This window comes from Limulus polyphemus, unplaced genomic scaffold (assembly GCF_000517525.1).
Source record: "Limulus polyphemus unplaced genomic scaffold, Limulus_polyphemus-2.1.2 Scaffold274, whole genome shotgun sequence".
NCBI lineage: Eukaryota > Metazoa > Arthropoda > Merostomata > Xiphosura > Limulidae > Limulus > Limulus polyphemus.
This window is the reverse complement of record NW_013665884.1, coordinates 591,254-605,862: the sequence shown is the minus strand read 5'-3', so window position 1 is coordinate 605,862 and position 14,609 is coordinate 591,254. Positions and strand designations below refer to the sequence as shown.

At 33.6% G+C, this 14,609-nt stretch overlaps 1 protein-coding gene across 1 annotated transcript in view; it reads left to right on the top strand.

The window, feature by feature from the left end:
- LOC106456948 (splicing factor 45-like) overlaps positions 1-9,181 on the top strand; it is a gene marked incomplete at its 5' end in the record, with an annotated part of 43,906 nt that extends 34,725 nt beyond the window's left edge. The window contains one exon of the mRNA XM_022382752.1: positions 8,956-9,181. Coding sequence (XP_022238460.1) covers positions 8,956-9,053 — 98 coding nt within the window. The remainder of the gene's footprint in view (positions 1-8,955) is intronic.
- Positions 9,182-14,609: the final 5,428 nt, after the last annotated feature.

Below are 14,609 nucleotides of genomic sequence, written 5' to 3'. Positions count from 1 at the left end.
TATGTAATTTCTAACGGTTTTTGTAAAAATTTGCATTATAAGCGAAAGACTACACAGACCTGCGATGGTTTTATTGTCTTGAAATTTTTTCATGTTCTACAGTAATTCCTGTACTCTGAATCCGAAAATGATATCCATTTTGCTCCATCACGTACAGATTTTTCACATACTTTTACATATGTGAATCATTTTCATTAAAATCGGGTCACATTTTATTATGCTTAAAATGTTGACAACCACTGGCTATCGATTTCTCTATACCAAACGCGACGTGAGAGTCTCCTATCGATCGTTCTAGAACCCACGAGAAACATACCGCTAGTATATAAACGGTTAACAGGCCACATGATGTGTCATTTCTTGATAGTATTTGTTTATGCGTGCACTTTGATATTATTAATTTCTTTTTAATATTATTTATTCGTCGCTATGGAAACAAGAGGTTGTGTAAATGATCCAAACATATCCTGTTATATTTGTTGTAAATTTGATCTAAGTAGGATTTTTTGTTTTTTCTTTACGATATGTAAAAAATTCTTACTCGATAGAAACAAATGAATATTATGTTCAAAATTTGCGTAGCTGAATTATGGAAAATCTGTTATTAAAACCAAAACAACTTTTACTAAGTTTAAATTTACAGGCCTGTGCTATAGGTTTAATAACAAAATAATCAGTTGGTTAGATAGAATAAGTTTCAATGAATTCCTCGAGCACTGTATGGTGTAGCACCTTGTTTTTTTTAAGGGTATACTTACAATTGCCATATTATAACAATATTTTTAAGTTTCGTGGTAAGAAAGCCATTTGTCAGATTCTGAATAAGATTAACTTTTCTCAACTATTCTTCGTGGGCGTTTGATGTATATTCCTCCACTTAGAAATGAACGACATCGTGATTAATTAAAGTGTTTCTGAATGCTAAATGATACAATATATTGAACCCTTTCAGACTTCGAGAAATTGCACGTCACCTTCAACATGGCGACGTCCCTATCAGTATCTTACAGAAAACGTTGCAGTATGCTGCTTGTGTACTCGAAACGGTGTCTGCGGGTGAAGCCAGGTACGTTTCGTTTTTAAAAAAGCACCATAAAATATCCAGTAAGTAAAAAAACGTCTCGATTGTCTACCTGTTTTTCCAAGGTTAGTTCAAGGCTTTGAATTTTCTCGGCGATGACCTTCATTGTCCTAAATTTTCGAATCCTTACGGTGGTTTTTCACACTGTTTCTAATCTCATTAATAAATTGTTTTCTTTTTTAAAGCAAAACTTTAAATTTTAATAAATTCTTCCTTCCTGCTTACAAATTAACTTCTCACTAATAAGTGACTCTTTGCCTTCTAAATCTCTAATTTTTATTTTTATTATAAACGATTTGTTTGCGTACTAAATAATCTTATACATATATACTTGCTTGAAAAAATTCCTCACTCGTATAACAGTGTCCATTAGGATGGCATTAATTACGGATTGTTTTCTAAATCCTTGTTTTTTCCCACTTGAAGAGCACCTTTCTCCACTAAGTTTGTTACCATTATAATGATAACATTATACTGGATTATAAGTTTTCATTGTACTTCCTGCCATCTTTCTCAAACTTGTATACAAAATATTTTTAAAGATGCCGTATTTTTTCACGATACACTGTATCATCTGCTTATAAAATTTAATGAATAAATTATTTCCTACTTCTTTTTGTGAAATGTTTTGTAGATAGCGTTAGATGTGATAATTTTACAAGCTTCTTCCTAACATCATTTCAGTTATTGAGGGAGTTTTTTAACTCTTCTTTAAAGCAAAAACACAATGATAAAAAACTGGTAGGCAGTCTTTTGAGGTTTGAATAAAAACAGAATAATATTTTAACCAAGCGGATATTTTTCAATCACTGTTTAAAGTTTTAAGGAAAAACAACATGAAGGAAATGTCCTAAATCAAATTTTCTATTAAAATGGTGACCTTCCTTTTACTTATTCAATATCACCCATTCCATTCATGCGTCAGGTCTATAAAGAATAGATTAAGCCAAAAAAACTAAGCTATTTAGATTATGTCTGCATTATTAAAAATATTTTCAAAATGTCTAAAATTCTAAATTAAACAGAACATTGAAACAATAGTAGAAAGAGTGATTTTATTTCGTTGTGTAGCTTATACATTATAGAACGGAAAACCCTAAACCATAACTTCATTTATTATCTAAAACAATAAAACAGTCGATCTAAAATCATTTTGACAATTTTCTTCAAAAAAAATTGAAAAGTATATATCATAAACGTTTCTTTCGTGATACTTGAATTCGACTTTTTTATGCTTTAGTGAACTACCCAGTTTTTTTATAAAACAATAAAAAAGAAATATTTTTTATCTACACCTATCTTTTATTTTTCAAATCATAATTACAAAAATGTATATATCCTAAAAAAAATCAGGTATTCTAAGTGATATTCGATTAATTGTACGTGTCAACAATTGGTTTGTTGCAGTGTCAGTCATCTCTTGCCATAATGATTGTCATGGATATAAATATGCATGTCTTATATTCATTTTCAACTCGGTCGTTTCCAAGCCTTTATGTCGTTGCTAGGAAACAACATGTAGGAACCTCAGCAAACTGCAGCCTGCTCCGGTCCGATCTTACTTCATCCAAGAAACGGTCCCTTCGTCAACCAAACTCCAGAACGGACTCAATCAGGTTAACTTAATTGTCTAAGTGAACCGTGCCTGTCAGTTCTGTGCATGTAACTAAAATACTTTTTAACCTGTACAATGGTATCATATGCACCTGTGATACTGGTGATTGAAAGAGACATCTTTAGCAGAATCTGAAACACCATGAATGAGCCTTGACTTATTTCGTTTTAACATTCTAAATTAATAGTTTCCCATCAAGCGAATTATCTAAATTGGTACATAATTTTACAACTCAGTGAAATTTCACTCACCAAAAATATTGATCATGGTAACCACCCTTCAATATCCAATGATGCTGTTCACGAGAATCACCCTTTACGATGCAATGATGTTGATCTTGTAACTCACCCTTCAATACCAAGTGATTTTGATCATGGTAATCACATTTCATTGTCCAATGATGTTGATCACGATTACTACCCTTCACTGTCCAGTGATGTTGATCATGGTAATCACCCTTCACTGTCCAATGATGTTAATCATGGTAATCACCCTTCACTGTCCAATGATGTTAATCATGGTAATCACCATTCACTGTTCAATAAAGTTGATCATGATAATTACCCTTCACTGTCCAATGATATTGATCATGGTAACCACCATTCACTGTTCAATGAAGTTCACCATAATAATTATCCTTCATTATCCAATAAAGTTGATCATGATAATTACCCTTCACGGGCTGATATTATTGTAATCATTCTGTACTGTTTAACATCAATCAATTTTTACCGCTCAAAACTTTTGATCGTATTGGACATCATTCACACTACAAGTATGTACATGTGAGTTATAGTTATCATTGGAGTCGTCCGTAACTTTTGAAAAATCGCTATCAAATAAGTTAAATGTATTCCCCCAGGAATGTTGAGGGGTCGTGTCTCTTTTCACTGTTTAATAATATTTTAAACGTCAGTCGTGTAGGTCACTAATTATCATCCAAAATATTAATCGTGTGTGTGTTATTCTTCGCTCTCACAAAATGTTGAGTCATTTGAATCATTCTCTTTTGTAAAGAGATGACGGTCATTTGAGTCACTCTGATATAGAGAAACGTTAATCATTTTTACTCTTCAGTCATGTCCATCATGAGAGTCACTCTAATGTAGAGATACGTTGATCTTGTTAATCCTTTTTAATCTTCATTTATGTCGATCATGAGGGTTATTTTCTAATGTAGAGAAACGTTGATCATATTAATCCTGTTTACTCTTCAGGCCTTTCCATTATTATAGTCACTTGTTAACGTATAGAAACATTGATCATGTTAATCCTGTTTACTCTTCAGACATGTCCGTTATTATAGTCACTTGTTAAGATATAGAAACATTGATCATGTTAATCCTGTTTACTCTTCAGGCATGTCCATTATTAAAGTCACTTGTTAACGTATAGAAACATTGATCATGTTAATCCTGTTTACTCTTCAGACATGTCCATTATTATAGTCACTTGTTAAGGTATAGAAACATTGATCATGTTAATCCTGTTTACTCTTCAGGCGTGTCCATTATTAAAGTCACTTGTTAACGTATAGAAACATTGATCATGTTAATCCTGTTTACTCTTCGGGCATGTCTATTATTAAAGTCACTTGTTAACGTATAAACATTGATCATGTTAATCCTGTTTACTCTTCGGTTATGTCAGTTCGTGTTTAGTGTGCAAGAATGCTCATCATGTCAGACACACTTTACTATTTTAGAGTGCTATTCTTGAGAATCTCACATTAACATCACAAATATATTAGTCATATTAACCAATTTTTTCTGTTAAAAAGTGTTGATCGTATGAGTTATTTTGCGCTCTCCCAAAAGGTTGATTATGTGAGCCGTTAAAATGATTGTCCAAGAAAATTGGTCATGTGAATCATTCTTTTTCTTCTCCAGAATGTTGATCATGTGGGCAATATTTTTCTGCTCAAGAATGTTGATTATCTGAGTATATTTTTTGGCTCAGGGATTTCGATCATTTGAGTAATATTTTTCTGCTCAAGCTTGAATGTTGATTTTGTGAGTATAATTTTCTGTTCTTAAATGTTGTTCATGTAAGCAATATTTTTCCGCTCAAGAATTTTGATCACTTGAGTATCTGTTTCCTCTCAAGAATATTAATTATGTGAGAATATTTTTCTGCTCAAGAATGTTGATCGTGTGAGTAATATCTTTCGGCTCGTGAATATTGATCATACAAGTCGTTTTGAATGTCCAAGAATGACGATTACGTGACCCACCCATAATTTCAGAATAAAAGTTTATCAAAACGATAGGAAACAAAATAGAGAAAAATATATTTCATCTGTCAATTTATTTGTTTTAAAAATTGTTTTTCCAGCGATATGCCACAAAAAAAACTAGTTAGGATGTTCTGAAAGGAACAATCTCCGTGTAAATAATTAAGTTGCAAGTAATCTTGATTATTTCCTTTGTTTGAAGTTGAATCCTAAATCCAGATTCTGCTTAAACTGGTCTGGATACCCTTACGTAGATATCAAACAGTCATGTACTGTCGTCGCTGTTACTAAAATTACGACAGTGGTTTAAATAATAACTCAGCCTTTTCGATTTTATAATCTATATTCTTGAGCGTATAAAAAATTAAAAAACTCAGTATTGTTTCAGAAGATCAAGAATTGATTATCGTTGGTCAGTTTAGAATTCTTATAACGTTTTCGATTTATTTATTCTCAAACTATTCAGATGTTCTTGGACACTGAATGTAATGATGTCATTAGCTATTACATTCGTTTTTGATTCTTTCAAGAGACTTTTATGTATTTCAAAACTATTTTAGTTAATAAGACAGACCTGGCATGCACTGTTCTTTTCAACTTATCTCTAAAGTACTTGAACTAAATATCGTATTGCTTATAGAATTACTTCTTTGGAGATCAACGTTTTCCTTAATAGATTCTAAAACGCCTTCTAAAAGAACTTTAAATTCATAACTAATTACTTTCTAATTCTACACAAAAAGGTTGATAATTATTCGTAAACCTATACACTTAACTTCTAAATATAAAGGTTTCAATCACTTTCGATTTTCGACGCGGTCCGATAAGGAAGATTAAAGACTAAGGAAGTATTAATTTCTTTTTCACATAGCTAATTGTGGAAAGCTTTGCATTTATTTGTAAATACTAACGAATTTCAGAAAAAAATAATATTTCTTTAAAAGCTCACTCCAAGTTATAAATAGTTGATAAGCAAGCAAATTCCAAATAAAACAATCGACAGCGTTCTTATAGGATTTAATATACTTAACTAGAGCAGAGACCCCAGCCACATAGAAAGGTTTAAATCACAATTACCTAGTAAACTAATCAGGATTTTAATGACAATCATCTTGAAGTATCCTCACTGTTCCTAAAAAAAACAGACTTAACTAAAGTTGCTTGTGATCTATAACAGCATCAGTGTTATGAAGATCAACCAGACCTGATGACAGTACAAATATTAATGGCATCATCATTCAACTAAAGGTAAAATTAAGCCTACTCGGTATCAATATTAATGATATCACCACTTTCAATCAAACCTGATTTTAAACTAGATGACCAGATGAATCTAATATTTCATTAGACTCATTTGAACTTGATTTTAAGCCGAATATGCAATGCTAATGTTAATTATATCATGAGGTTCAACCAAACTTGATATTAAGCCTCATGACAACACAATATATTGTTACGTCTCTGGTCGTTTGTTAATTTTCAGTATAATTTATTTCCGATGAAACTTCAGCGATACAAGTCTTTTCTTAAATAAAACTAGTTTATTCTTTCTCAATTCAACTTTTACAATACACTTAATTTCCACAGCCACTTTAAATTAAACACACGCTATAATTCACAACGAACGATTCACGCTCTTTACTTACGTCACTACTGCCCTTGACTCAATTGTCTGTCTCTATATCTGCCTGTCTGCAATTCAATTCTGATTAATTGTCTGGCACACTTGTATACAAGAATAGAGGGCACCTAGCAAATACTGGATTATTCGTGATGTTCCCCGATCTTTTTAGAAATCATTACGTGTTACCAGCGTCACGTGACTTCCGCTGTCGTAACAATATTAATTTGTATGTAGGTATCCAGAATAAGCCTGCACTGTTCTCCCATGTATTTGACTGTAATAATTTTCACCCATTCTTAGTGTATACTGATTGCTTTCTATACTCCATCATCTTTCAATAAACTAAAATCAGCTTACAGTCAGATTATGACACTGAACTTTAGTAACTGCCTCCAGTATTCCTTATTGATACTACATTTAAACCTCCCACTATAACAGTCAGCAGAAAACTACTTTATCATAAACACATTGTCACATCATGTACAACACATGGAAATTACATATCAGTGAGCAGTACTGTGAAAACACTATCATGTATGTATTTACAGTTTTGATTCAAATTAACACTACATTTTTCCTAATACAGTCCTTTAATATATTACTGAAATATCAAAATGCATTTTGTGCATTGACCATTTTCATTATTGAAAACAAGTTTTGTTAATTTATAAAACACACTGAAATTGAAATATTTAAGAAAGGCTAGTTTTTCAAAGAAATTATACTTTCACTTTGTAAATACTATAAGTAACATAAACATACTGGACACTGTTTGATAGCATGTAGCAACCATACTGATGTATCAAACCACTGGACAAGGAACTTCATAGTCAAACATTTTGTTGTGCGGCTTTGAATATTGTTCACACTTGCTAAATCTGCTAAGTCAAATTATGAATGGAAGGCACTCATATTTTTAATACAGAAGTTTTGTTTTTTGACTTTATTGTGACCTTTAAAACTTAGGTCAACATGTGGAGATATTGCTTGAATAGAATTGAAGTTCTGTCTTTTATTTATTAAGTGGCTTAACAATAAGATGAAGTATTCTTATAAAATGAAAAATAATAGATATATCACAGGAATTATTATTTAATTATTTTAATTCCACTTTTAATTGTATCAATGGTAACTCCAAGGTTCAACATTTTTGTACTTCAGTTTACTGGTTTTGATGGTTAAGGCATTCAGCTCTCAGTCTTTGGGTCACAGGATAAAAACCAATTGCTCACTCTTTCAGCCATGGAGGTGTTACAGTGTGGTGGTGAATCCCACTATTTGGTGCTAAAGAGTTGGCAGTGGGTGGTGTTGAATAGCTGCCCTCCCTACAGTCTAACACTCCAAAACTGTGGATGGCTAGTGCCGATACCTTTGAAATAGCTTTGTGCACAATTCAACAAACAAACAATTCAGCTGGCTGACATCCAGTTATGTGAACACATGCTTTTGGTATGAGATACACAATTAGTATTGGTAAAAATGCTGCTGTCATTTAATATTAACTAAATTTAACTGTTATATGATATTTAACACTAAGTATAATTGTAACATAATGTTTGTGTGGTAGTGAGTGCTGAATCTATTGATACCATTACTTAAATAGGTGGAAAATGTCTTAATTTATAAAGAATGTCAAGTGCAATGGATTGAGGCCATCTGTATATAATTAAAAACTTTCAGTAAAATGTGAACTGGGATTAAAGCTTTATGATTTAACAGATGATGCATACCACTTTAAATTGGATCTCCATTAATTAGTATGACTTTAGTTTATATTACAGTAGAATACCATTCATATATGATCAGCCATATTCCATATTTCACCTGCAGTTTTATTATGGCTTATCACTTTGACTTTTAGCCAGCTATAATTTGAACACAGTTGTCTTGGAAGATATAAACATTGCTTGTTTTAGTAATTACAAACATTTATAGTGATATACTTCAGTGAAGAAATTATAGCAACTTGTGTATAACAAAATCTTAAATGTATAACCTTTCGTTAAAAGTTTTATTTAAAGGCACAGTATCAAAGTTGGTTTTTCTGGCTTATCAAAGTAATGTGAACTTTATGAGTGGTAATAATTATTATTAACAAGTTCAGTACCAGAAATTATGTATACAAAATTCTACCATAAAAAGCATGATTTTCCTTTTACTGTGAAATTTTCCTAGAAGAAATTGCACCTTAATTTTTGTGTTCTAAGATCACAAAAATTTGCAGTTGGTTACATGCACCATTTTGGTTTCGTTAAGTAGGAAGTACAAGGTTAAAACATGTCTTATACTAAAATGGTTTATGTCTGATTTACTGAAAACCCACACACAAAAAAACTTTATAGTACTGTATTTTAGTATTAAATTATTTATTGATAGATAATAGGTTTCTCTTTATATTTCAGCGGTGGTGGATTTAAATGGACGATACTTTGGAGGAAGAGTTGTGAAAGCAAGTTTCTATGACCAAGATAGATTTAAGAGGTTCGAACTAGCAGACTAATTGTAAATTCATTATCTGAAAAAGAATAGCTTATAAAAGCATGAGCAAGAAATTTGTAATATCATCCTTGTGTACTTTCATCTGTCTAATGTACATTGTTATTAAAGTGTTCCAATTTCATAACATAATTGTTATCACTTGTTTATTGTATATTTTTATAAAACTAACAGTCTATAATACTAAATTAAAATTTAAAGACACTGTGAATGAATTTTATTAGTTTTCTAAATAAACTTAATACAGTTTCCCAACATACAAAAACATTTAACTCAATTATTTCTCAATTATACAATTGTGAAGATGCTCACAATCCATTACAGAATTAAAGTTGATTTTTATTTATTATTTTGTCACACAAAACTTTGACTCGTTGAATTATTAAACCTGTATGAGTAACATATAGATCTCACTGTAAATGTGTTCAAGCAAACTGTGGAGTTTCACAGTAAGTTTGATTTAGTCTTTGTACATTAATCTACATTGTACATAATATGAAATTCAGGGACTTCTAAATGACTCCACCGTTATATTTAAGTATTTGCAAATTGCTCAAATGATAGTGTTTTGATTGAAGTAATATTTTCTGTACTTTGTGTTTCACCTTTTATTCTTGTTTAATATGTGTGAAAAGATATTCATAAAAATGCAAGACATGAAAATTTCAAATGTTTCTTTCACTTTTTTGTAATAACTGATTGAAAGTAAACTCAATCCTAAATGCATTGATGATAAGTAATATTTACTATCGTACATCAAAAATTCTACTGAGATAACACATTTTGAAATTTGTTTTAAGCTTTGAGTATTAAATTTCAAGGTTATGCAAAATAAAGTTTTTAAAACTTTTAGATATAATTTATGGATTTAGCACAAAAATGAAATTATATATTTTTAGATTTACCAAGGGTATTGAAGTTGGTAAGTTATTCCAGATAACCAAGACTTTAACCTTCACACATAGGTGTTGTGGTACCATATTCTATTTTAATTTATGAAGTTAAGACTACTCAGTTTACCATGCTTTTTAGGGATGTATGCTATTATAGCACTAACGGACGTTGATATACATAGGAAATCCACCTTACGTAGTACTGACCTTATTTTCTGTGTTAGTTGCATAAGATCTGTGTCCTAGTAAGTATATTTGGAAGTTTTTCATGGGCAATGTTATTGGAGATCTGATTTTGGTTCTATGGCAACATTCTCGTGTTTCAGTTTAAGAATGCTGGAATAAACTTTCTATTTGCTCTTGGGACAACCAATGAGAGGGATTCCATTATTGTTCCTGAGCAGATTGTCATGATCTCTCAGTTTAGAATGGAGATTTTCCTGCAAATCATCAGATCTATCTAACAGAGCCATCTAACTATTTTTAAACTGTGTAAATATGTTTACAAAACCTATTTGACTGAATCACTGGATAACAATTGTTACTCTCAAACTGACAGATAATTGTGTGTTTGCAGCACAGGTAGAACATCTAGAATCAGGTTTCACCGTGAAAAATATGGAGGTCCTATTCTCATAACATAAAAAAATTAAAAAGTTGCATTAAAATTATCACAGATATTAATATTTTAAATACATAACACATGGTTTAATGCTGTATGTAGTACACACGTTTCTTCCAAAACGGTACTACCCCCTCTAACTCAAAGCTGTCTCGACCTTGATTTGCCCTTTAAGAATTACTTAAATTTTCAACAGTGCACCAGTCTATTATACCATTTCATTTTTGCACCAACATATGCTGATCATGTGACTACCCTCCACCAATCATATTACACCATCTATACTAGGGCAGGTAGCTCCCTCTACAATTGCAGCACAATCCTCACTTTTTCGTTTTGGCATTCTAGTGTATAGATGTGTGTATTAACTCATTTTTCATGTGACTACAAAATTTTGATTGTGCTTGAATATAAACATATATCTGTTTCAACTTCGAGTTTCGACTTTTTGTGTGTGATTTCCATTGTTTCTACTTGTTTGTTTTTGAATTGTTTCTGTTTTCCAATTTATACTTTGTTAATATGAATTTGAGATTTAATATGGTGGATGATAAAATTCCTGCCATAAGTAGACAGTGGTTCTGACATTAGTCCCTAGGTCTCAGATGTCTGCACGGGAAGCACAGGCTTTAATTCGTATCTTACATTCGGCCTGCAATTCTTTTCCTTTCAAGTTACGATTTTTTGCAGAGGGATAGTACTGCTTGGAAAGTTTCTTTCTATGGCACTTTCCACCTGATACCATGCTTCCACGTATTCTGCTGGTTTAGGTCTTGTTCTTTTTCCCAGGAGATCTGTGGTAAGTTTTTAGTGTGTATTTCTCATTTCCTGTAGATATACCCATGTTCAGTGAGCTAGTATGGATGAATCTAATTTCTGCACTCAATGACTTAGATCATGTTTTCTCTTCTCAGTATTGGGTAAGTTAGATTTTTATACTTCTTTTACCATCTAGGTTACTTTAGTTTAAACTTGCATTTGGAGTTTGTTTATTCCTTTATTTCTGTTTAAATTTTTACTTCTTTTCACTCTTAATGTTATTTAGTTTGTCAGTTCTTTTTTCTTTACTACTAGTCACATCTAATTTGGGATTGGTTTTGAGTCAAATTTTGTTATTGTTAACTGGATGCCTTTTTATTCTCATATTCTTCAGGGTAGGATTTATTTTTGTGTCATTTGTCGAATAGATTCTTTGAGTTGACTAACAAGTTTGATATTTAAGGGTCGTTTATCTTCTCACTTTCGTCAGTAGTTTTGTCCTTTAGGTGTTACTTATTGTTTTATATTTTAGGTCTAATTTCATAGTTTTGCTGGTTTGTTATTTATATGTAATTTGTTGAATCTACACATTTCTAAGTTTTGTTAGTAATGAGTATTTTCTCTAAGTTATTTAGTTTAAATGTCTTTTTGGCTACACTTCACAACAGTTTCATGGTTTATATGGATTCTATCTGGGGGTTTCTGCCTTCCATTTCACTCCCCCTCTATCCACTTCTCAGATCTCCTTCGGATCATACCTTGTCCAGTCATCTTGCCGAGTCAGTTTAAGCCCTACCACACAAAGGAGCTATTGAACAGGTGATGCCCAATCTCTGTTTTGTCTGTAAAAACATGTGAGTTTGGCATTCCCTTATCAATCTGTCCTGGCTGCATACTTATCAGGAAACACCTCGCTTCACCATGGAGTCCTACCTCTCACTTTGGTGGTTTTTTTGCCCCACTGTCACGTCTTTTTCTTTTGGTTTGTCTCCAAGGGTTCTGTCTTTCTTCAGCTCTGTATGTGTTTTGTCGAGTGGTACACTCTTTTGCTTGGACTTCAGACTCCCCATTTCATGGGTGACTGGCTTCTGCTCACCTTTTCCAGTGCCCAGTCACTCACTCACATCCACTTCCTTCTTTGAGAAGCTGCTCTGGTGGGGTTTCTCACCAAATTGGAGAAGTCCTTTACTGCCCCTTGCAGTATCTTATTCATTTGGGGGGTTCTCTTCACTTCCTGTTTGGTCAAGCCCAGTCTTCTCCACTTTGGCTCCAGGATATGGAGATTCCAATGTTATTAGCTTTATCACCAAGCAAGGGGGAACCAAGTCTAGATCTTGGTATTTTCAGATTCTGGATTTCCTGTATTAGGCTAATGACCATGACATGATGGTTCTGGCATGTCATGTTCCCAGAATTATGAATCTTGTGGCTGATCTCTTATCACATCCCAACCAGGTTTTCCACAGAGTGGTCTCTTCATCCTCAGTATTTCTGTGGGTGTGCTCTCCACAGGGAACACAACATCTTTGTATGTGTTTCCCACTCACTGTTATGCCAAACTTCCTTCCTTTTTGGTTTCCAGTTCCTTACCCCTTAGCTCTGATGCTTTCAGTCAAGATTGGAGGGGTCTTCACCTATATGACTACCCTCTGATAAGACTCCTCACTGGGTTTTTTCCCCTTATCCAGACCACTCCTTGTTATGTTCTGCTGGTTTCTCCATATTGGTTGGCTCAGATGTGGTTCCTTCTGCTCTTGCCCTTACTGGAGCAACAGACCCTCCTCTTCTTTCTCTGTCCTGATTACTCCTCCAACAATGATCCTGACATTTTTCATCTTAATGTCACCACACTCCATCTTTCCATGTGACTTTTCTCTGGTCCTGTGCCTCAGCTCAGGGACTCACCCCTTGTGTAGGGCCTATCCTTGCCTGTACCAGAGGCATTTGTCTTGCATCTGACTCGGGTCTATTTGCCATGGATTCTGAACATTTTGTCCCAGTTCTTCTGGTTGTTTAATCAGTTTCAGCTGTCGCTCTTTATAGGGCTACCCTGTCAAACACCTTCCATTCTCCCATTTTTGTAAAGCCTTCTCTTCCCCAGTGATTTCCCTCCTTTTGTCTGGTCCATCCACCATGTTCCTTTGTTCTGCCGGATTGGGATTTCAGTGTTGTTCTTCATGCCCTGTCTGGTTCTCCCTTTGAACCCATTGCAATTTGTTCCTTGTACATTTTTCCCATAAAACCTCCCCTCCTGATATGTGGTAATCGTTGTACCAATATTTATGCCATCCTTTACCATTCCTTGAATGTTATCCGCAGTTGGGATCGGGCCTTCCTTCCCAGGACATCGGCTGCCCAGAAAGGTTCCTTTGCCTTTTCTCCTATTTCCTTTTCTCACCTGTATTCCCATTTCGATCTGAATCCTCTACTTTGTCCAATTTGTTCCCTGCTATGTTATTTGACTCGTGCTGCATCCTGTCTAATTGTTCTGTGGCATTCCTCTGTTTCCCATGATCTTTCACCTATTACACTCACTGGTTGGGTTCGTCAACTCATACGATTGGCATATTTTGACATGTCCATGGTAGGTCACCTTTGACTGGAGTAACTCAACATATTATTTTTTTATCTTATTTTGTTGATATACACCATATTTCAGGATCCCACCTGAGTCAGGTATGCTGAATTTTACATCTTAGCACTAAATCTGTATACTTCTATAATGTTCACTGTGGATGGAGATGGGGTGTTTCTGGCTGCTTATTTGTGTATATATATTTCATTATCACTATCATATAAAAAGGGCCGTCACTCATGGATTTCATGAGTAACGCAGATAGGGATTTTTGCCCATCCCTACTGACCTGTGATTCTTACAATCATGGTCTTTCTGCTTTTCAAAATAGGGAAATGCAGATGTCCATTCATTGCATTGCCTCCAGTGTGTAGTTCCTCTGGACAACCAATGCATATCACCCCTCTTCTAGTGAAGCATGGGAGTCCTTGCCACTTCCGGTTCCCAGTCACTGGAGTGGTGGAGCATGGAGGTTTTCCTCAGAAGTGGGATTTGTACGATAAAATAAACTTCATAATCATATGTACCTACTGTGAGAAGAGGGCTATGGTTGTTATATTTAATATTATACCATGTCATAATATACTCCATCCAAGGTGCTTCTCCCAGATGTTTTTTGCCTGAGTTGAGCACACTTGTAGTTTATGAAATAAACTTTTTATGCAAGGTGCTTCCACTGACTGTTAAATAATCTTGTGCAAGGCTCTTCTA